At 34.2% G+C, this 25,265-nt stretch overlaps 2 protein-coding genes and 1 pseudogene across 3 annotated transcripts; 2 read left to right on the top strand and 1 right to left on the bottom strand.

The window, feature by feature from the left end:
- Window positions 1–316: 316 nt before the first annotated feature.
- Window positions 317–1,353, bottom strand: LOC140769866 (uncharacterized). The gene is made up of 4 exons (XM_073110753.1): window positions 1,209–1,353; window positions 986–1,112; window positions 482–553; window positions 317–395 (listed from the first exon to the last, which is right to left on the bottom strand). Exons 1-4 carry the CDS (start codon window positions 1,351–1,353, stop codon window positions 317–319), a joined length of 423 nt encoding a protein of 140 aa, XP_072966854.1.
- A 7,822-nt stretch (window positions 1,354–9,175) lies between these two features.
- LOC140769864 (sodium/hydrogen exchanger 8-like) lies at window positions 9,176–10,967 on the top strand (annotated as a pseudogene).
- A 9,946-nt stretch (window positions 10,968–20,913) lies between these two features.
- Window positions 20,914–23,040, top strand: LOC140771201 (elicitor-responsive protein 3-like). 2 transcript variants are annotated; one of them, XR_012106122.1, is made up of 8 exons: window positions 20,914–20,988; window positions 21,093–21,197; window positions 21,299–21,425; window positions 21,745–21,816; window positions 21,899–21,950; window positions 22,377–22,479; window positions 22,548–22,659; window positions 22,747–23,040. XR_012106122.1 is itself a non-coding variant. In XM_073112646.1 (8 exons), exons 1-8 carry the CDS (start codon window positions 20,940–20,942, stop codon window positions 22,770–22,772), a joined length of 627 nt encoding a protein of 208 aa, XP_072968747.1. In that variant the 5' UTR covers window positions 20,914–20,939; the 3' UTR covers window positions 22,773–23,040. The 2 variants fall into 2 exon arrangements, 1 of the variants encoding a protein (XP_072968747.1); XM_073112646.1 differs by having other exon boundaries at window positions 22,567–22,659.
- The last annotated feature ends 2,225 nt before the right edge of the window (window positions 23,041–25,265 follow it).

Here is a 25,265-nt window from a genome sequence, read left to right as displayed (position 1 = left end):
GATTTACGCTTAATTACCTGGTGGATAATAACTCTGCGGCATGTATGGCTCCGTCGGATATGTGGGAGGTGGGTAGGTCTGCGGTGGATATGTTAGCTGATGCATGGGAGGTGGATACACATAAGCTGGAGAAGAATTAGGACTAGGAGGAGGATATGTAGGTTGATGGTAAAATTCATGATGGTGAGACACAGTAGGAAGGTTATGGGGACATGGTAGTGCTGGTGGAGCAGATGGACCACAGCTTGATGCACATCTTTGCTGCTTGGTAAACTATGAATGATGATTTAGTGACATTCTTTTTGAAAAAGGAAATTTATAAGACGAGAGTGTGAACGAGGCTTACTAATGGATTTCCTGAGAAGTGCATGATCATTTTAACGTCTCCAGCATGCCTGCAAACATTTGTCTTGGAACTTTCAGAACAAATTAATTCAGGTAAGTAGTTGATTAAGTTCGGGTTTTGGTTACTAATACGTACTTGGAACCATTAGTCTTGAGACCGCAAATGGAATCATCAAAGCCTTCTGCGATAACTTTATTCAGCAGAACTCTGAAAAGACGAATGCAGTTGTCAATAGGAAGCATTGACAGTAAACTTAAATTTCTTCAGCGAATGTGATACGCAAATTTGAGAAAAGGTATTCAATACTGAGTACATGATAATGTCGAGATAAACTAAAGAGTTGACTTTATATTGAGGTTCTAATTCATCTTTAGAGTCCTATGATACATATATTTCGAACTGAAGGGGCATTTGCATTTGTACACCTAATAAGATGCATCTTTCAGTATGTCTGATGAAAATTCTGAACTCATATCTTTCAGATAGTATATTTCTGAATTAATTTTCAATATTCTAGTGGCATATATTTACATTTTAGAGTACCGATGGGTTTACATTCAAACATCAATCTTTCTCAGAGGTGCAAGTACACATAGCTAACTTTCTGAAGGGACTAAGAGAAACTTATGATGATAATACCTTCCACTACCAATGAAAGTATCATGCATCACACTGTTGCTATTCCACACATAGATGTTCATCTCAAGGATCCCAGCAACGAGTGGTATGCGGAATTTCTCATCGAAGACCGGCTCCGTGCCTCCATCTGGTTACCAATTTCCAGATTACGATAACCCAAGAACACTTATAAATTATCCAATTTGATCACTTATAGAAGTTAATTAACAAGGTCAGATCATACCAGTGCAGGTCCGAGTTTGAAACTTGCAGTTATTATATTCAACTATGACATAAGGATCTTGCTTTCTGAACAGCCCAGTGTCCTTTAGCTTGTTGCATCGCAGAACTGCATATGTACAATAATTGCATCGATCTCTAAGCTTCATAGCAGATAGGAAATGAAACAAATAACAAGCATGATTGAAGATATCTTACTTATGACCTCAAGAGTTTGGCCATGGATACCATAAACGTCAGACATGAAGGCAAGAGTAGGAGGAGGAGAAGAATATGAGTTTAATCAAATTAAGGCGAGGTATATATATATGTATATAAAGAAGGCGTCAGGCTAGTGATTAACTTGTCTAGTACGTAATAATTTGAAAACTTTCCTTTGAATCCAGATAGCCTTGCTTAGGCATCAGAGATATCAATTTATTTTATCCAGCTTAGTCCATTAATACTTTTTCATTAGTAATAAATCTCAGTATTGTTTACCAGCTTCATTCTGTTGATGCTTAATTATTTGACCATTAATCAAGTGACATAAGCTCTCGGAACAGAAGTTACCATCATTATCTATTTCTTCCCATATCTAATTAATCCAACAAAATATAGTTTTATTATATCGATCGTCAACAAATTCCGAGTATAAACCAATTCAATCAACGGAGTGGAGGAGACCTGACTAGTTCATATATATTATTGCATAATGATGCGCCTAATGTAAGGCGACACCTAGTTTATTGTCAACCCACTGAAATGCTCGCGAAACAAGTTGGAGTATCAGCAGTTTCTTTAGATTTGCTCACGTAATTAAGTATTTTTAGAAGTCAACCATACATGAGATTTGATCAGTTTGATCAGTCTCAACAATATTCTAAGTTTAACAAGCTATTTCTATTGCTAGAAAGTACGAGTAATAAACAAAAGACGGGGTGTTAACGTATTCTTTTAACAAGATAGATTTTCTGTACTGTCGTCTAACATATCGTGAATATTTAGACTAATGAATAACTTGTGTCGTTAGACATCATCACAGAATAAACTTGACGGGCTGGACGAATTCTTCACTTATTTGAACATGGTGGAGCAATTTGATTCTTAAGCCTTTGATGATGTCTTTGGAAGCCTCAAATATAATTATATATATATATATATAAAAGAAAATCACAAAACATCAAAGATTTCCACACAAAAAACTATAACACACTAATATTTTTTATTCTTTTCAGTATTATTGGCCTTAATATAACTTATGCAACGAGTCCTCACAACTCACAAAAGTTCTCCTACAGTCATTATCCGGAAGCTAAGTCATATTAGAAAAGAAGTCCGACAAAGTTATATTACAATTTGACAAGATAAATTTCTATAATGTAAACAGCTGAATTTTATCATATATTGGTTCTTTTGAGTAGTGAATAGCATAGCTTGTCTCACTGTATATAGCTAAAAAATGAACTAGTTGTAAAATATTCTAACTGGTGTTGAAATTTTTAATAACATACAAGGGATTAGTTCCACATCCAAAAAATTAATGAAAATGTTAAAGATTTATATATTTCTACAACGACTCTCCTCTTCCTATTTTTTAAATTATTTTATATATGCAGTTGGAGAAATGCACAAGAATTTCTTTGTAAACTCGATCAAATATTGTGGCCTAGTTGGAATAAATGGTGTTGACAAAATTAATCAATATTGGTTCCATCTTCAATTTTTCTCATTATCCTTTTTCTTTATTTTTCTTTATTTCTTCTAGCAAATTAAAAATATATGCTGTCATTCCTTATTATTTGCCTTAATTAAATTAAGCATTTGACTATTTAACAAGTCCATCCTCTACTTAGCTCCCTATGGCCAAACTACTGGTATTGTTTTTGGATCTGTAATAAAAATTGAGACAAATAAAAAAGTCAAACTAGAGGCTTCTATAGTTTTGGTTTTAATTTGGAATATACAATTAGCCTATTTATATACACAGACATGGAAAGGTCATACAGGGACAGTGGTGTCAACGGCTTTTTTTTTTTTTTTTTTTTTAAGAAAGTCTTTAGACTGATTAATATTATTAGTTTTAATTAAATAATAAATTACAACTATGTACAAGAGAAAGAAAAGGGAGATAGGGTAAAACCCTAAAAACAAACTTCTTCACTTGCTGTATTACAAACCAAACGATAATAAATATGAAGTATAAAAAACAAGCATTCAAGCATAATGAAAAAAAAGAGGTGATAAAGCAATGTTCTAGAAACAAGTCTTTCGTTTAGCCAACTGCGACTGTACTATAAGTATAATGGCATGAGTCTTGATAGACTGAGCACTCAACAAAGGAGCAAGTCCATGTAAAATTTCAGGCTCATCGGTGACGAAATTTAGCTATCACAATAAAATCACCTAATGACTCTATTTGAGCTCCATCAAGAACTAAACAACAAATGAAAATAGCAAGAGGATGAGAGTGATAACTCTGTCAAATGCATCCACAAAATTAAGGAGCTAAGTTTCTAAAGTACAGCCAAACTTGAGCGAGCAAATTTTAGCTGAATTTAATTTATTAAAAATGAACATGATCCAAGTTATATAAATGAGTTAAAATTCTAGCTTGTGTTTGATTTAAAAGGGATTTGAGACAGTTCATGTTTCAGTCATTTGGCTTGGTGAGCTAAGTTAGGAGACAGTTCATGTTTCAGTCATTTGAGACAGTCAATTTTTATCCATCAGACTTGAATGCGGAGGTCACTCTCTTTCTCTCTCTATATGTACTAAGCTATATCGAGCCAAATATAAGCAAGGTAAGCTTGGCGCATGTTCGATTTGTTTATATTTCGAGCTTAGAACTAGCTCATGTTTGACTTGATATTAAACTACTAAGTTAATATCGAACAAGATTTTGAGTTGAATTATTCAAAAACAATAAGCTAGATTGACAACTCTATAAATATTATTATATTTGTCAAGCTTATCCATTTGTTCAACATTAAGCAATTTGATAAAGGGAGCGAATGCCTAATACCATTAATATTTTGTTGTCTCTAAGATTTATTTAGAGGTTTTAAATAAATAAAAGTGTAAATAATAAAAAAAAACCCCATGTAACACAAATATTAGTTGGATTGACAATCAACTAATTGAAAAGAAATCAATGCGATAATACTAGTAACCAATTGTTAAGCCTCAATATATGTACTAGATTAAGATTTTGGAAAGTGTGCTTATCACAACACCATTAATCAAAATTCTTGATGTATTAATAGATTAAACTGAATGAAAAGATCAAAAACCATGTCCTAGACGAGCAAGAACAACAGTGGAGGACTAATCACCTACATCTATATAAATCCTCTAGATTGTCCTCTCAACTCATCCACCACAATTTCCTCCTCTTCCAACCTCTCTTTGGCTTCATGTTCCCTGTTAATTATGGGAACCAAATCCAGAGATCTTGAGGTCAGAGGTAAGAATCAAATTCCATTAAAATTAATATATGATTGCATCTCACTTTGTTTCTCTTCCTTCAAGTTATAATGCTTTTGAGGTGCATTTGGCATTCTTCTATAGTTTTGGGGTGCAATATGTTGAGGAACACTGAGTACTTCACAACCCAAGATCCTTATGTCATCCTTGAATATGGCGGAACCAAGCACCGAACTCGAACATGCACCAGTATGTATATCAACTATTTTAGCTGATCTCTTTTGCGTAAGCCCTGAATTTTTATTAGTTTTTTTCCTAATTGAATTACTTGTGTTCTCATGATCAAGCTGTAACTATTTTTTCTTTTAACCTAATTTATTATAGTTCAAACGTTTTATTTTCTTATACCAAATATTCACGATGGTTAGAATATTATCTAATTGATTAGATGAAGGTTATCTTATTGATTAAGATAAAGATTTTCTTATTGATTGAGATGAAGATTTTCTTATTAATTGAAATGAAGGTTTTCTTATTGATTAAGATAAAAATTTTCTCATGAAATAAACATTTGTTTTCAATATGATAACTCATAGCCATGAAGCTTAATCAGAGCTAGACTATATATAGAAGATTTAGTCCCTAAGCTTATTCACTCAATTTAAAAAAGTCATGCCATCAATTTAGAGTGTTTGAGAGCTTAGAAGAGCCAAAGTTAACGTAAGTAAGAACAATTCTAAAGTTTGAGGTGTGAACTTGAAAACCAATGGCCGGAAGTGTGATGATCTTTTGGGTCTTTAGTTTTCAATTTTTTTATAGAGTTTAATTCCTATTTTGGATCATATTCTTTTATTCTTACATTTGGTATTAGAGCAAGCTTTAATCTCTACCTTGATATTTATGAATAAATCTATGTTTTCTCTATTCGCGGTCAAGATTTTTGTCATAAATTAAAGTTTCTTTTTGAGTTATTTTTTATGCAAAAATAATGTTAGGAAGCCTTAAGATATTAATTTTCTAAATATTATATAGTTAAAAAAAGAAGTTTTTGCATCACAGCATTGAATTTAGGCTGGGTTTTGGTGCTGGAATTTCTAATTCTAAACTGAGTCACTGTGACCTGGATGAAGACCAAATATGACCAAAATTTGTAAAAAAATATCATTTGGTATCATTTTGTGACAATACCATTTTTTTTTTGTTTTGCAGCTTAAGAAAAGTGATAGTTGTTCGAGATTTTTTTAATCTTTGCAGAATTTAATTCTTAAGCATTATTTTATACTACTTGCATATATTATTTATTTATGCTTAGAGTAATATATGTAATTTTAAGATGAATTAAACTGTGCAAATTTATTGATTATGCTCATTTAAGTATTGCATGCATTAATTATTTATGTTCTAAATTATTACATGCAATTTTATGAGTTTTGAAATTACATAATATGGATAATATATGCAACATAAAAATATTATCGTAAAACTTTGAAATTTTCAGCATTAAAAAAAGTCATATAAATTATTTATATGAGTTTATTTAATTAAACGATAGCCACATCTTTAATTAAATGAAATAATATGTCATAGTTTAAAGATCACATAAAGTAATTTTTGAAATTATCTGTAATTAATTATTTGAATTAATAAATTTTATTTCACAAGAATTTTTATGTCATTTGATTCATTATTTTCAAGCAAGATTTACATTGGTAAAACATAATATCATTTAGGTGTCAATTTAACATAAACATGTAATATTGAATGCAGCTTCACGACCTGAAAATTTATCTGCTATTCGTTGTGATATTCCCAAATTGAAAGATGATAACTATAAAGTGTGGAAGGAGAGAGTTCTCCTTTATCTAGGAATAATGGATATTGATTATGCAATTAGAAATGATGAGCCACCTACAATCACTACTACTAGCTCTTCAACGGACATTGCACTTTATGAAAGATGGGAGCGATCCAATCATCTAAGTGTAGTATTTATTAAGACCAAAATATCTGCTGGTATTCGTGGTTCAGTGGATCAATATGAAAATGTCCGAGACTTACTTAAGGCTATTGATGACCAATTCGTCACTTCAGAAAAGACTTTAGCAAGCACTCTAATTATGAAGTTCTCTTCTCTAAGGCTCACCAATGTCAAAGGAGTGCGTGAGCACATCATGCAGATGAAGGATATTGCGGCTCAACTAAAGAATTTAAAAGTTGAGATGTCTGAAACCTTCCTAGTGCACTATATTCTTAATACTCTTCCACAACAGTACGAGCCTTTTAAGATCTCGTACAACGCAAATAAGGAAAAATGGTCAATCAATAAGTTAATGACTATGTGTGTTCAAGAAGAAGAGAAGCTGGTGATGGAGCTAGATGAAAATACAAAGCTGACTACAACCTGTAGGAAGGAGAAGACTCAAGCCAATCAGAAAGGGAAGGATAAAACACCAGCCCGAACTAATATCAAGAAAGAGGCTAAGTGTTCATTCTGTAAAAAGAAAGGACACATAAAAAAAGAATGTACCAAATTTCAAAAAATAGCTTGAGGACAAAGGTAATCTAACCTTATTTGTTTGTTATAAATCTAATATGGTTAATGTTAATATTAACACCTAGTGGATTAACTCCGAATCTATAATTTATATTGCAAATTTCTTGCAGGGTATGCAAAATCTAAGGAAGCTAGTGGGAAGTGAGCAAAACATCTTATCTAAGTTCACATATGGAGGCTACATAAATATGTTTATTAACTTTAAACAGTAGTTTTGTTTTGCAATTAAATAGGATCTTTTATATTCCAAGTTTTTCATGAAACTTGATTTCAATTTCCATATTCATACTGTTGGGATATTCCTTTAATTTTTTTAACATGTCATTTAGTTTACAATTCTGATTGTGTTGAAAATAATATTTTGTCTGATAGTCTTTATAATATTAATTTGTAAGATAGTGCCACTTATAGTTCAATACATGTTTAGACTAGCACTAAACGGTGTAATGTTACTAAGGACTCCTCATATTTTATGACACATCTCAATAAAAAGAATAGATTAATAAATGATGGAGTACTTAGTACTCTAGATTTTACTAATTTTAAGACGTGTGATTTTCATTAAAGGAAAGCAGCACAATAAGCCTAAAAAAGATGTCAATAGGAGTTCATACTTATTAGAAATCATGCATACAAATATATATAGTCTAGATATGGACTCATATGGTCAAAGATATTTCATCACATTTATTGATGATTACTTGTGATATATATATATATATATATATATATATCTACTTGCTTCATAATAAGCATGAAGCATTAGATGTCTTCAAGAAATTTAAGGCTGAAGTAGAGAAATAATACGGAAAGTAAATTAAGATTGTGAGATTGCATAAATGTGGAGAGTATCATGGTAGATACATTGAGGATGGACAAGCATCTAGTTCGTTTGCTAAGTTACTTCAAGAGCATGGGATAGTTGCTATAACACCTCATCCCTTTAAAATAAAAAAAAATAGAAAAAGTGAGCACACGTGCCTAGCATGTGCGCTGTCTTACCCATTTTCTCCCCTCCCTTTCTTCTTCTTCTTCTTCTTCTTCTTCTTCTTCTTCTTCTTCTTCTTCTTCTTCTTCTTCTTCTTTCTTCCCTCACCCCATAGCTGCCATTCTTCTCTTCTCCTCCTCATCGCACTAGGGTAGGGGTGTAAACGAGCTGAGCTTGATCGAGCCTGGCTCTAATCGAGCTTGGATTGAAAGTAATTTCGAGCCTATCTTTGTGATCAAGCTTGAATTGAAATAATTTCAATCCGAACTAATTTTGAACTTAAAGCCAATTTTGAGCTTAAACGAGCTTAAACGAGCTGCTCAATTAGCAATTTCAAGCCTTATCAATTTCAAACCATTTTCGAGCCTGAACAAGCTTGAATTAATTTAGGCTTGAATCAAGCTTGAAATAAAACCTAATTCAACTATAAAGATATAAATATTACCAAAATATAAATTATAAGCAATAAAAATAAATGGGTTAGAAAACTACAAGCAACAAAAATATAAATTACAAGTAACAAAGATAATTGTGTCAAAAAACTACAAGTAACCAAAATATAAATTACAAACAATAAAGATAATTGTGTCAGAAAATAATGACTAAAATTTTGAATGGGTGAAAGGGTTTTGATCTGATGATTCATATTAGTTTGATATTACTCATATTAATAATAATAATAATATTATTATTATTATTATATATATTCAAGTCTTATCGAGCCGACTCGATCAAGCTAGCTCGGGATCAAGCTTGGCTCGAATTTAATTTCGAGCCTAGTTTTAATGATCAAGCTTGGCTCAGCCTATTTTCGAGCCGAGCTTGATCGAGCATTATCGAGCCGAGCTTGATCGAGCATTATCAAGCCGAGCTCGAGCCATCTTAATTATTTTGATAACCCTACACTAGGGCATCGCCGGAGCTTGTCGTCACCATGGATTTACTCGTCGATAAGTCTCTTTCTGGCTTACGAAATTAGTTTAGATTAATAATTTCGATAGTGTCTGCTCCCCTCCTCCGTAGCATGCGCGTCCCCTTCATCGTTGCACTGCTCGTCACCGGCGTGGCCGTTGGGTCTCGAAAGTATGGGACAAAAGGTAGAATGGGAGCTAGCATTCGTCTTTGGGCAAACATAAACCCTAATCTTCTTTTAGTCTTCTTTTAGCTATTTTTCTTCCAGCTCTTCTTTTTGAGAGCCCTTTTTTCATGAAAGTGCACGAAACAAAGGTATATTAACCTTATTCAGAAATGAAGCTTCAAATATCTCCTCATCTTAAGAGATGCTTTGCATGAATGCTATTACTTGTTGGACCTGGCATGCTAATATCGACATTATGCCTTGGAACTTTATTAAACGTCACTTTTTCCTATTGGGATTAGAAAACATCACTATTGCTTGGAGAGCTACTTAATGCTACCGATCCTGTTGTTGTCGTGGCATTGTTAAAAGAGCTTGGAGCAAATAAAAAGCTGAGTACAATTATTAAGCGGGAGTCATTAATGAATGATGGGACTGCTATTATTGTCTATCAGCTATTTTATAAAATAGTACTTGGTCAAAAATTCAATGTGGGAGAGATAATAGAGTTTATATCAGAAGTTTCACTTGGAGCTGTTGGTACGAGTCTATCCTTTGTACTAGCATCAATATTATGGTTGGGTTTTATATTCAATGACACAGTTATAGAGATAACACTTATTCTCGTTGTCAGCTACATCATATTCTTCACTATATAAATGTAGTGGATATTTCTGACACGCTGATTGTTATGACTTTAGGAATATTCTATGTAGCTGTAGCAAAAACAACTCTTAAAGATGATAGCCAACAAAGTTTGCATCATTTTTTATGGACTTTGTACTATGCAAGGATGATTCGCGGCAAAGTTAAAGTTTATTAATCCGATAATGATGTCTGGTAAGTAAATTCTTTGTAGTCTAGGAATAGTAAAAAATTGATATGATATTTGACTTTTTGAATTCATGACATGCAAATCACATGTATGCAAATATTTATTTATTATTTATCATAATTATATTTACTTTATTGCTTCATACATATATATGGATTGTTGGTGCATAGCTGAGTTTGATAACTTTGGTGGACTTTTCACTAACTCAACTCGAGGTTAAAGGTAGAGTTCTTTGTATGGTGCCTATAGGAAAAATGGTCTATGCCTGAGATCGTTAGCCCGAGTGGATTCAGGCGATCACACTATCTTGTCGGAGACTACACTAGTGACATGAAACTGTAATTGGGAGATAGGGGTCTTAGACCTAGCGGTACCTGATGACGTAAGATCATAGCATCCAATAATGAGCTAAGAGCTCATGACTATTTCGTTGTGGGTGTGATGATTGTAGAAAGGGAGATGTGGGTTTATGACTAAGGTCCTTAGTCTGTTGGCCACAAACAATCAATCATGTGTAATGTTGCCAGACATGTTCAGGGGACATTACCGTTAGATGTCTATCCTTCCTCGATATATGAAATGATTAGTGAGCATGTGTTATGATGTTGTGGATAGCTCGATAAGCATATAATGATAAATTATGGCTATGGCTCTGTGGGAGCATGGGAGAAAGGTTTTGTTGGTTTGAAAGATGCATATCATGTGTTTCCTTATTATTCATGTGAGTTGTAGATATGGGCATGATAGACATGTTGCATTGATGCATTATTATGATCATGTTGGCATATATGTATATGGTACGATATCTTTTCTTACACTACTTTTAGACTATAGAAGTATATACTTGCTAGGCTTTGTGCTCACCACTTTCGGTGAAAATATTTTCAGATTAGTAGATAACCCCGAGTCCGTTGAGGAGCTTGTGAAAAGTTACTTATTGTCTCTTTTGTCTATTTTATTGTTTTAAATAAGTCAGATGGATTGTAGCCCTTATGTGGGCATTTATTCTGTTGTGATGTGTAGATATGTATTTTGAGGTTTGTTATGGTATGTGATAATTTAGATTCCTTTTATTGTATTATTTGAGAAAATATGGGGCATTTATCTTGTTATCGTGTAGAAACTTTGATTAACAGGTCATGTGGAAATCACGTAGGTTCTATTCACGTGAGAGGCACATGTATTTGGTGGCCGATATTTTAGTTACCCAATACACTATGCTTGGTTCACCGGATCATAATAGTGTTGCAGGAAGAAGAAATCGAACATTATTAGTGTAACGCCCCCGCCCGGCACGGCATGTGCACGTCCACGCGCCCACACGGCACACGCGACGCACACGATAGGTCGGGCGGGGCCCGCCACGCACAGATACTCTCGTGTGCACATATAATCATGACATCATCAAATAAAACCTGTTAACCTATCCATGATCACATAATCCATCACCAAATACATTATACTATTAACCAAATAAACTTGTTAACATATGAATATCCAAGTCCATAATAATATACACTAGACCACTACATAATCTAGTAGGGCCCCCACAGGCCACAACAAACCATCAAGATACAATTAAACAACTGATACACGAGTGCTATAAAATCTGACATATACTATACAAATCATCATTCGATATAATATGGTACAAATATAACAAACAACGATACAACTCAAAGTCTGGTTAAACTATCTTCTATACCATCTCGCATCAATAGCTCACATCATCATCACTCTAAAATATCTTCTCAAGATATCTCAGGTCGCTATCACGTACCACAAATCTGAGGGGTTAGAAAAGAAATAAAGAGAGTCATGAGCAAAAGGCTCAGTGAATAGACCTTACTCCGAATCAGTGATGCCAAACAGAGAGTAAATCATGTACTAGATAATATGAATCAGAAAGCAGTATGATACCATGTATGAACATATATATATATATATATATATATATGTATCCTCAATGACATATATATGAATGAAATCAAATCTCATGAATGACCATATTATATCCTCAACCGAAATTATATAACACATGATGAAGTTACCATGTAACATCACCGAATATAACACCATATCAACAATTATGATCCAATGATACTAGTGTAACTAGTCACATCAATGATGATGCATGATGCATGCCAACCACTAGATAATCGTATATGTCAAAGCCAGATATAGTCCACATAACTCTCACTATCATAATCATCCGTCTCAACTCTGAATATCATCCACCATGCTGGACTACGGTACCCGGCCCCAAATTCGATACACATCATGTCACAAGCTCAGAGCATACCCTATCATACGCTAAGAGTATCTCTATAGATAAATCATACCCTGCCATACGTTAAGGGTATCTCAGAAGAAAGTAATCATACCCTGCCATACGCTAAGGATATATTAATGATAGTTGTACCTTGTCATACGCTAAGAGTACAATCATCAGCCATCACCATACTTTGCCATACGCTAAGAGTATGCCCAGTACCAGTCCGGACCAGATACCGTTCCAACCATCACATCATATTACATCACATCACATCACATCACATCATATACACATGTACTTTTATGATTTCCTATACATGATAAATCATATGCATATATCCAGTACGACAACAGATCATGCAACTCAAGAATTTAGGTGGTGAAGAAGCCGAGAGAAAAATGATATAATGCAGACTCCAACAATGTATCTAACACATGCATACTCCTGCTAGTATATCACATGCACACTCATGATAGAGATCATCCCGACATAAAACCATAACAGTATAATTATCTCCAATCATCTCTATATATCACCAATGTACTCATATCTCAGATCAGCCTAATCAAGTGCATGATAAAATATGCTTGACTGAAATCATCTATATATAAAGTCATATAATCATGTTGGAGGCCAAAACATGCATATACATAATATATAATATATCCTAATTTGAGAAAAGCGTCTAGGGGATAAGAATATTCACACTGATCGGAAGATACAAACCACGTATCCCTTACATCCGCCCATCAACCGTGTGACACTTCTCACTAGCAAGGTCCACGGGGTCTCAAATAAGAGGTTCGGGATCTGAAAATGTTTAAGTAACATAAAGTTAGTTGTTTATCCCATTATAATCCGTTCGAGTAAAATATGATGATTTATTAGATTTTAGAATTTCTACTTAATTTTATAATTTGCTAGATTTTTATTATAAATAAAATATAAATATAGATAAAAAAACTAATTATAATTAAATTATATCTTGATTAATTAGGGACTATGTAGTTATTATCTTATTTGTTACAAAATAATAATATATAATAAATTAATAGAATTACTTAAAATGTATATCATAAGAATATTAGAATATAAATCTAATAATTATAATTTACAAATTTATCTATTAATCTAATATACATATAAGTAAATAAATAAATAAATATAAGTATTACCTATATTTATGTGTAATAGTTTATAACTTAATTAATCATCAATAAACTTTATTAATAATAATCATAATGATGAATATGTATTATTATTAAAATAAATAATGTCTAAATCTATTTGTATTAATTAAGACAGAAATACCTAAATAAATAAATAATAAAATTAAAAAGATAAAGGATCTCTACTACAGTGCTCGGGCCCAGCACTGGCCTGCTACAGTGCTGGGCTCGAGCCCAGCACTATTGCAGAAAATAAGAAGAGGAGAAGCAGCTCAGGAAGAAGAAGGAAGGAAGAAGAAGAAGAAAAGAGAAGAGAAGAAGAGAAGAAAGAGAGGAGGGGAGGGAATTGCGGAACCGGGTCGGCGAGGAGGGCACCGGCCGCTGCTGGCCAGCCAGCGGCCGGCCTCTCGCCGGCGGCTCGGTTCCGACGTGCCCGAGCTCGGGTGTGAGCGAGAGAGAAAGAGAGAGAGAGAGGAAGAGAGAGAGAGGAAGAGAGAGAGAGAGAGAGGGAGAGAAAGGAGCTCACCGAAGCTCGCGGAGGTGGCGGCGGCGATGGCGGCGATAGGCCTGCCTCGATGAGAGAGAGGGAGAGAGAGAGAGAGAGGTTTAAAGAGAGAGAGAGAGAGGTTTAAAGAGAGAGAGAGAGAGATTTAAAGAGAGAGAGGGAAGGCGGTGGGAGGTTGGCGGCGGCGGCGCTGGGCCGCCGCTGCCAGATGGCCGCAGCCGGTTGGCTGCGGTGACGCGAGGGGGGGTGCGTGGCACCTCCCCCACACAGCCCCACTGCATGGGCACGAGGCCGGTCACACTGTGGCCGGCCACGTCGTGCCCATGCAAAGATTTTTTGTTTTTTTTTTTTTTTGGGATTGGGTTGTTACAATTAGATATGGTGCGAAGTATGCTTAGGAGCTCCAATCTTCCTAAATTCTTATGGACTGAAGCACTAAAGATGACAGTGTATACATTAAACCGAGTTTCAACTAAGGCTATCTTAAAGGCACTGTTTGAATTATTGAAAGGTTGAAAACTGAGTTCACGACATATGCACGTTTCGAGATGTCCGTCTGAAGTTAGGATCTTTAATCTATAAAAAAAAAGTTGAACCCAAAGACTATTAATAGGTATTTCGTTGGATGTACCGAAAGATTTAAATGTTTCATATTTTACTGCTCATCTCATAGCACTAAGATTGTGGAATTAAGAAATGCAAAGTTTCTTGAATATGACTTGATGAGTAGGAGCGATCAAATTAAGAATATAGTTTTTGATACTGATAATTTAGAGTCTCAACTTTCCACTTCAGGTGATTATTTTTATTATTCACAGCACCCCTCAAGTACAAACTGGTATTGAATAATCAATCATCGAAATTTCTCACACCATTGACAACATTCTAGTAGATCAAGTTATTCAGGAGATGCATTAAACTTTTGAACAACAAGTTGAGCCTCATACTTTTTAGGAAGATGATAGTGTGACATTAAGATCTACTAGAATTAAGAAGTTAACAATTCTTAGTGATTATATAGTGTACCTATAAGAATCTAACTATAATATTGGAGCCAAAAATGATCATGAGTCTTTTTCACAAGCCATGAGTTGCAAAGAATCTGAATTATAGTATAATGTCATGAAAGATGAGATAAGTTCTATGAAGAGTAAAAGAGTTTAGGATCTTATTAAGTTGCTTGATAGTGCAAAAGCCATATGTTGTAAATAATTTTTTAAGACTAAAAAGGCACATCAGACAATATTGAGAGATATAAAGCGAAACTCGTTGCTAAGTTGAAACACGACTTGGTTCTACTATGTAAGTATGAATACAATATATAAATGAAATTCTTATTAATTGTGATGCTTTCTCATATTAATGTGTACTTTAAGTATTTGATAAAATTCATATGACTAAGAGTAAACATAAGACCAAGAATAAACATAGAGTTTATTCATTAAGTGTTACCACATAAAGTATAATACTTGATAACTAAATACATCATAATATATGGAAGGTAATACTTGTTACCAGAGAACTTATCACCATGATTCGTATATTTATTTTTTAAGAAAGATAATCAATGAGATTAAGTTAAGACATCGATCAAGTCAAACGAAGGACCATGTGAAAGAATGTAACCATTTTTTCTTTTACCCCAATTTATTACGGTTCAAACTTACTTTCCTTATACCAAACATCCATGATGATTAGAATGTTTTTTTTAACTTTTGAACATGACCTAGTCGAAATTCCTTATAACTAGCTTTGAAGATCATAAAATTGAAAAAAAAAAAATCATCTTGATGAGATAAAATACACACTGAGAAGCAATTTTAGATAATTTTCTCATTTGGATTTTTAGTTTATATGAGAGTGAATTTTTTCTAATCAATTAATATATTTTCTTGTTATAGTGATGTCAATTGAAAATTAGATCTAAATGCAATTCCTCAGGGTTCAACTGCAGACGGTCATCGATGTTGGAAACTGTGGTGATCCTTGCATCCTCCAGACTACATCTGTAAGGTAACTCGTGTAATACTGAAAGTAAAACTTCATATACTACTTATCTGAATTTGTTCCTAGAAGTTCAAGAGAAATGCTTTCAGGTCTGCTGGACAAGTTAACCTGATCATGCATTACTCGGGAGCAAATGTTTTAGTAAGCCTCCTTCCAACACTCTTCATGGTCTATATATCTTTTGTAAAGCATTTTAATTAGCATTCTTTAATGCCTCAGGGTTTGTGTTAAACATTTGCGAAACAAAGGGATTTCACTATGTACCACTAAATCTAGGCTGTTTCTTTTGGCAGGCCCATATCCACCTGAACCCTATCCACCTCCTCATATGCATTGGCAACAGCATCGTTGTCCTATGCATGGGCAGCCTTATGATCCACGCGATAATTAAGATTCAAACAGTTATTCTTCTTGCTAATTATAATTCTTCGAAAGTAGTACATTAATGCATGTGTAAATATTTTAGGATGTCGACAATAAATCTACTAAGGGATGATTTTGGACAGGCATATTATAGTTGGCGAAGAAATTCTACTGTTTGTTTTTAATCTTCTACAAAGCGCTGCATGCTTTCCAGTATACATAGAAGGCATGGCGAAATTACGTACATACATGAAATATTGAACTTGTTTACGTTGGTGCACTATGACTTTTTAAGTTGAACTTGTCAATATTTCATCTATGCTAGCTAATTGTAATGTCCCATTAAAATTTTAGTCGAAACTGCAGTAAAACATAAAGTCTGTGCTATAATGCCAAAGTTACAGTAGTCCTCGTATACACCGCCTGCCTGTTACTGCTGGATATGATTTGGGCAGTAGTACAAAGTGTCAACTATGATGAACTGCTCCACTAATCTAGGAGTTGTTTAGCACTTGATTACTTAGTTACAACTATTTGGTTAATTGGTTACAATCACTTAGAGTATTGTTACAATAATTTGTATATTGTTGTTATCCTAACAACTTGTAATTTCATATATATATTAATCGACAATACCACAGATAGGTGGTGGAAAATATTTTTATTGATCAAATATTTTCACAAAGAAGGTGGAAAGTGGCAAAAATTCAAGACTACTAAGACTAATAATTATAATAATAATAACAAAATTATCAGATGCGAAGAGGAGTGTTAGAGAGAGCCTTGCTGATGCTTGTCTTGAGTAACGTACCCATGATCAGTTTAAGTTCCCCAGCATATATACCTGCAAACGTTTTTATGGAACTTTTGGTTATGATTATCATAAATAAAACGAAGTGACTCAGTCTCCAGCATGCAAGGCAAATCATCATATTCTTCCAAGATGACCTTTCTCAGATTAACTCTGAGTCAATTCGTTTAATTTATGATAATCATAATCAAAAGTTAATTTGCTCTTTCTTTCTTGAAGTTAGCTTAGGCCAGCACTCAAGAACGAGAAGCTATCAACACCAATTAATTAGTTTCAAACATCCGGATCAGTTGATTATCAGCAGTTTCTATATATTTGCTCACGTAATTAAGTATTTTTAGAAGTCAACCGTATATGAGATTTGATCAGTTTGATCAGTTTGATCAGTCTCAACAATATTCTAAATTTAACAAGCTATTTCTATTGCTAGAAAGTACGAGTAATAAAAAAAAGACGGGGTGTTAACGTATTCATTTAACAAGATAGATTTTCTATACTGTCGATTAACATATCGTGAATATTTTGACTAATGAATGACATAACTTGTGTCGTTAGACATCATCACAGAATAAACTTGAAAAAAAAATTTAAGGACGGGCTGGACGGATCTAAGATACGAGATATTAGAATTCACAGTGTTAAAAACTCACATATTAATACTCTCTAGAACAGTAATGAAGATGAACAGTTGTAGGTTATCTCCCTCCAAGATATTCATAATGTAGATTTGGTGATAAAGTAGATCTTGGACAAAAGTAATAGATCTCCCTTCTTTTTTCAATAAAGCTTCTATGATTTTGATGTGTAAGAGATCTCTCAAACTCTAATATATCTTAATTTGACTGATTATTCGAACGATTTCTCTTATCTGCTGATTTTTTTCCTCACTCTCTAACTATGTTTTAAAATAGTGTGCTTAACTAATTACCTTTTACCGGTGATTGCCAATTTGTGACAAAAATACGAGCGATGTGCTTGAAATTACTCAACTAGTCGGATGTTTAAAATCTGTTTCGGGGAAAAGCTTGGGTTGTTTATTGAAGGGATTTTTACAAATCACACCCTACATTTTGCCTATTTTATGATTCGCACCCCGTCTTTGAGGATTTTATAACGCGACCCCTCATTTTTCCTGTAATATTCATTTAACACCCTAACGTTACTTTAGCTAACTAACATTAACTATGTTATATGGTTTATGTGACTCTAATTCAAAAATTACTAAAATACCCTTAAGAAATCATCTTTAAACCCTAAAATCCCAAAATGGGGTTGAGTTGTCTTTAAACCCTAAAACCCCTAAATGGCATGCAACCAAAAATGATTACAGAAACTAACCCCAAAATCCCAACTTAGGAGGAGTGATGTAGGCTTGGAGAAGCTCTTGTCGTTTGGGCAACTTCGGAAGGCAACCTCCTTCAACCTTCGACTGCTTGGTGTTTTAGTGATGTAGGCTTTGGGAAGCTCTAATTTCAAGCTGCAACCTTCCGACTACAAGCTCCTTCAACTCCGATGGCTTAGTGTTTGGGGAGCTACTGCTTGGGGTTTGGAAACTTTGAGGTCAGCTTGGCATTTAGGGATGTTCTTCATAGTTTGGGGAGCTATGAGATAATAAATTATAGAGGTTTAAGTTATGAATAAAATTAGAGATGAGTACAAGGGTAATTTAGGAATATTATAAATTATATAATAGATTATAACAAAATATTCTCTTTCTGGTATCGTTATGTTTGATTATAGTTAGGTTAAGTTAACTCAGGGTGTTAAATGAACATTACTATAAAAAGGAAGGGTCGCGTTATAAAATCCCCAAGGACGGGGTGCGAATCACAAAATAGGCAAAATGTAGGGTGTGATTTATAAAAATCCCTTTATTGAAAGATTATCTTTGGAAATTTTGATGGACTGTCTTTTGAAAGCATTGAAGGACTATCATTTGAAAATAATTTAGGTATGACACATTCCTATTGAAAAAAGAATTCTTCACTTATTTGAGCATGGTGAAGCAATTTGATTCTTAAGCCTTTGATGATGTCTTTGGAAGCCTCAAATATAATATTTATATATATATATAAAATAAAATCACAAAACATCAAAAGATTTCCACACAAAAAACTATAACACACTAATATTTTTTATTCTTTTCAGTATTATTGGCCTTAATATAACTTATGCAACGAGTCCTCACAACTCACAAAAAATTCCCCTACAGTCATTATCCGGAAGCTAAGTCATATTAGAAAAGAAGTCCGACAAAGTTATCTTACAATTCGACAAGATAAATTTCTATAATGTAAACAGCTGAATTTTATCATACATTGGTTCTTTTGAGTAGTGAATAGCATAACTTGTCTCACTGTACATAGCTAAAAAATGAACTAGTTATAAAATATTCTAACTGTTGTTGAAATTTTTAATAATGAAAGAGTTAAAAATTTATATATTTCTACAACGACTCTCCTCTTCCTATTTTTTAAATTATTTTATATATGCAGTTGGAGAAATGCACAAGAATTTCTTTGTAAACTCGATTAAATATTGTGGTCTAGTTAGAATAAAATGGTGTTGACAAAAATATATGCTGTCTTTCCTTATTATTTGACTTAATTAAATTGAGCATTTGACTACTTAACAAGTCTATCCTCTACTTAGCTCTCTATGGCCAAACTACTGGTATTGTTTTTGGATCTGTAATAAAAATTGAAACAAATAAAAAAGTCAAACTAGAGGCTTCTACAGTTTTGGTTTTAATTTGGAATATACAATTAGCCTATTTATACACACAGACATGGAAAGATCATACACGGACAGTGGTGTCAACGAGATGAACTTGAGCAAGATGATTTTAGCTGAATTTAATTTATTAAATATGAACATGAGCCAAGTTATATAAATGAGTTAAAATTTTAGCTTGTGTTTGACTCAAAATGAATTTGAGGTAGCTCATGTTTCAGTCATTTGGCTTGGTGAGCTAAGTTAGGATTAAAATAATAAATATATAACCATTACATCTTAATGTAACGATTATAATACCTTATAACTAGTAATCGAGTTTTATCCGTCGGACTTGAATATGAAGGTCACTCTCTTTCTCTCTCTATATATACTAAGCTATATCGAGCCAAATATAAGCAAGTTTAGCTTGGCACATGTTCCATTCGTTTATATTTGGATCATTCTTAGCTTAAATTTTAAACTACTAATTAATCTTGAACAAGATTTTGAGTCGAATTATTCAAAAACAACAAGCTAGATTGACAACTCTATAAATATTATTATATTTGTCAAGCTTATCCATTGCTTCAACATTAAGCAATTTGATATATGCAGAAATGAATGCTTAATACCACTAATATTTTGTTGTCTCTAAGATTTATTTAGAGGTTTTAAATAAATAAAAGTGTAAATAATAATAAAAACACCCCATGTAACACAAATATTTAGTTTGATTGACAATCAATAATTGAAAAGAAATCAATGCGATAATACTAGTAACCAATTGTTAAGCCTCAATATATGTACTAGATTAAGATTTTGGAAAGTGTGCTCATCATAACACCATTAATCAAAGTTCTTGATATATTAATAGATTAAACTGAATGAAAAGATCAAAAACCATGTCCTAGACGAGCAAGAACAACAGTGGAGGACTAATCACCTACATCTATTTATATCCTCTAGTTCTTCTTTGTCCTCTCAACTCATCCACCACAATTTCCTCCTCTTCCTACCTCTCTTTGGCTCCATGTTCCCTGTTAATTATGGGATCCAAAACCAGACTCTTGAGGTCAGAGGTAAGAATCAAATTCCATTAAAATTAATATATGATTGCATCTCACTTTGTTTCTCTTCCTTCAAGTTATAATGCTTTTGAGGTGCATTTGGCATTCTTCTATAGTTTTGGGGTGCAATATGTTGAGGAACACTGAGTACTTCACAACCCAAGATCCTTATGTCATCCTTGAATATGGCGGAACCAAGTACCGGACTCGAACATGCACCAGTATGTATATCAACTATTTTAGTTGATCTATTTGGCCTAACCGGTCCTGAATTTTTATTAGTTCTTTTCCTAATTGAACTACTTGCGTTGTCATGATCAAGATGGAGGCAGGAACCCCAGCTTCAATGATAGATTCCTGATAAGGCTTATCGAAGGGCTTCTCGAGATGAATATCTATGTGTGGAACAGCAACACCTTTATGTCTGATACCTTCATTGGCAGTGGGAGGTTGCTTAATTTTAATTCTCTTCATAGAATTAGAAGAATTAGCTATCAAGAATGTAATTTATGTTTATAATCTTATAAGTATATTTGACTTTTGAACATGCCTAGTCGTAATTCTTTATAACTAGCTTTGAAGATCATAAAATTGAATTATTACTTTTTTTTCATTTTGATGAGATAAAATACACACAGAGAAGCAATTTTAGATAATTTTCTCATTTGGATTTTTAGTTTATATGAGAGTGATTTTTCCTGATCAATTAGTATATTTTCTTGTTATAGTGATGTCAATTGAAAATTAGATCTAAATGCAAATCCTCAGGGTTCAACTGCAGACAGTCGTTGATGTTGGATACTGTGGTGATCCTTGCATGCTCCAGACTACATCTGAAAGGTAACTCGTTTAATACTGAAAGTGAAATTTCATATACTACTCATCTGAATTCGTTCCTAGAAGTTCAAGACAATGCTTTCAGGTATGCTGGACAAGTTAACCTGATCATGCATTACTCGGGAGCAAATGGTTTAGTAAGCCTCCTTCCAACACTCTTCATGGGCTATATAATTAGCATTCTTTAATGACTTAGGGTTGTGTTAAACATTTGCGAAACAAAGGGATTACACTATGTACCGCTAAATCTAGGCTGTTTCTTTTGGCAAAGTCTGAAGACAAATTAAGATAGTTTGTAAATAGCAAAAGTGTAGGATGTGAGTCACAGAATCATATGATTAAAAGGTAATTAGTATCCAGGGTATGAATCTGAGGTTTTCCCTTCTTTTAGAACATTGATATTGTGAAGAGCAAATCCAGCCTACATTTGGTTTTGTTTTAAAAAATAAAAAGAAACAAAGAAGTGTAACAATGTTTACTTCACTTACCCAAACAATCATGTTCTTCCACAAGCACCATGTCCTGATCCTAATATTTGTCTGCCTCCACAAATTCTCATGCAGCAGCAGGCATGTCCACCTCTTCAGATGCATGGGCAACAGCATCCCCATATGCATTGCCAACAGCATCCTCGTCATATGCATGGGCAGCCTAATGATCCACACGGTAATTAAGATTCAAAAATTTATTCTTCTTGCTAATTATAATTCTTCAGAAGTTGTACATTAATGCAGGCATAAATATTTTATGCAGGCCCATATCCTCCTGAACAACCCTATCCACCTCCTCATATGCATTGGCAACGGCATCCTTGTTCTATGCATGGGCAGCCTTATGATCCATGCAGTAATTAAGATTCAAACAGTTATTCTTCTTGCTAATTATAATTCTTCAAAGGTAGTACATTAATGCATGCGTAAATATTTTATGCAGGCCCATATGCAGGATGTCGACGATAAATCTACTAAAGATATCGAGAAGCAGAATAAGCTTTAATGGTCACAGATTTGCTGGTAGAAAAGAGTGATTTTAGATAGGCATATTATAGTTGATGAAGAAATACTACTGTTTGTTTTTAATCTTCTATCAAGTGCTGCATGCTTTCTATTATACATAGAAGGACATGATGAAATTACGTACAGACAGGAAGTTTGGCAAGATGTACGTGTGCTCTGATTCTGTTTTGGACGTGTCAACTACGCAACTGCCACTCTATGGGCTCACCCGAAAAATACTGAACTTGTTAACGTTCTGCACTAAGACTTTTTTAGTTGAACTTGTCAGCATTTCATCTATGCTAGCTAATTGTGATGCTCTATTAAAATTTTAGTTAAAATCATAGTAAAGCATAAGTCCGTGACATAATAACTAAGTTAAAGTAAAGTCTTCTATGTTACTGTTGTGGTAAACCAATCAAGTCTTGATATAAAACTTCGATCCGTAAAATAAACTCTGTTCATATAATTAGATATCGATATGTATTAGCAAGAAAATAAATTATTGGAGCTCAGCATGTCTGGAAGCAAAAAATCATTGATTGAAGCATAAATATACACCTGCCTGGAGTGGTGGATAACAAGGCTGCCCATGCATATGAGGAGGATGTTGCGGTACGTATGTCTGCTGCTGGATGTGATTTGGGCAGTGGTACGTAGAAGGTGGAAAGTGGCCAAAAATTCAAGACTACTAAGACTAATAATTATAATAATAATAACAAAACAGATTCATAACTAACATATCACTATTCAAGGAGACAAGGGTACTCCTTAGCCCACCCGGCCCTAACAGAGCACTCCGCTAGGGTTTGGCTTTTTCTTCCCTCGCCGAGAGGGCTTTCCCTTACCTCCGACGATTTTTCTCATCGTCTTTGACGGGTTGCCTCTTCGTCTCCCCCATGTGGGTTCTCTCCTCTCTCTCTCTTCTTCTCCCACTCTTTCTCCCTCGATTCCTTCCCCTTCCTCTTTACCCGTCCATTTCTTACTACCCCTCATTCGGGCTGCCATCGATCATCACCACTTTCTAAGCATCGTGGTACCCGCCCGATCCCCTCCTCAACTTCTATGTCACCACGGATGGAGCTGAAGATTGCGGATCTAACCGACCCCACTCTCTACTCGTCCATTCCTTGCTATCTCTATCGCCTCGCCTTAGCCTTCGTCGTTGTGCCTCGCCACGTTTCGGCGCGGCCTTTGTCGCTGCGCTAGTGCCTCGCTCCATGTAGCCTCAGCCTTCGTCACCACGCTATCGCCTTGCCTTGTCTCAACCTATGTTCGCCTCGTCTTATCTCGACTCACCTCGGCCTCTGTCGCTATGTTCGGACTCACCTCGCCTAGTTTTCGTCACCGTTGAAGCTAGTATTTGCACTGTTTCTTCCTATTTTGAGCCATCTATTTTTTAAAATTAAATCTGTGTGGATGCAATGGGATGTAGTAAGCAACGGATCCTTGCTCTTCCATGTTCTTGGATTCACAGGTCTACCCAAATGGAGTTTTTAGGTGTTTTGTTAAATTCACCGGATGTCGTCATTGGCGTGCATGTATCTCTGTCGAAGGTGGCTCCTTAGTTGGGTGCTTAGTTTCTCAAGACTCATGTTGTTTTACCTGTAGCGCTGCTTACTGGCTAAGCGAGAGGTTTGCCATTAGAGTATTGTTTTATCCCCTCTATTTTTATTGTGCTTGAATACTTGTTATGATACATACGTTAACTATTGTTCAGTCTGTACTATAGTCAAGTATGAGGCTTGCTTCTAGAGCTCTTGTCCTATTTTTTTCTTATCATCCTTTTTATTAAGTTGTAATCATTATATTAAAATGAATGATATAATCAATCTTCGAACTCTCTTTAAAAAAAATAAAAATATAACAAAACAGATACGAAGAGGAGTGTAAGAAAGAGACTCGCTGATGCTTGTCTTGAGTAACGTACACATGATCAGTTTAAGTTCTCCAGCATACCTGCAAACGTTTTTATCAAACTTTAATTAGGAACAAATTGATCAAGTAACTAGTTAATCGATTAAGTTCCTGTTTCGGTATTGGAGATGTACTTGGAATTCTCAGTCTCCAGCACGCAAGGCAAATCATCAAACTCTTCCAAGATGACCTTTCGCAGATTAACTCGTTTAATTTATGATAACCATAACCAAAACTGAACTTGTTCTTTACTTTCTTGAAGTTAGCTTAGGCCAGCACTCAAGAATGCGATGCTATCCACGCCAACTAATTAGTTTCAAAACATCCGGATCAATTGGGTCATTCGAATGGAATTCCAGTGAAATCCTTTCGATAAACATTCAAATAGCTTCAAAAAAAATGAAAGACAGTATCGTTCATAAAATCTTAGGATAACTTATGACCTATCTCTAATACTCTTTTTTCAAAGATTAGATGTTACAAAAATATGAGAAAAATAAATATTATTTTTCAAAGATTAGATGTTACAAAAAATATCAT

The sequence above is a fragment of the Typha angustifolia genome, chromosome 11 (genome assembly GCF_048772165.1).
Source record: "Typha angustifolia cultivar Huaian chromosome 11, ASM4877216v1, whole genome shotgun sequence".
Taxonomy (NCBI): domain Eukaryota; kingdom Viridiplantae; phylum Streptophyta; class Magnoliopsida; order Poales; family Typhaceae; genus Typha; species Typha angustifolia.
The sequence above is the reverse complement of the archived record's forward strand: the minus strand, read 5'-3'. Positions and strand labels throughout refer to the sequence as shown.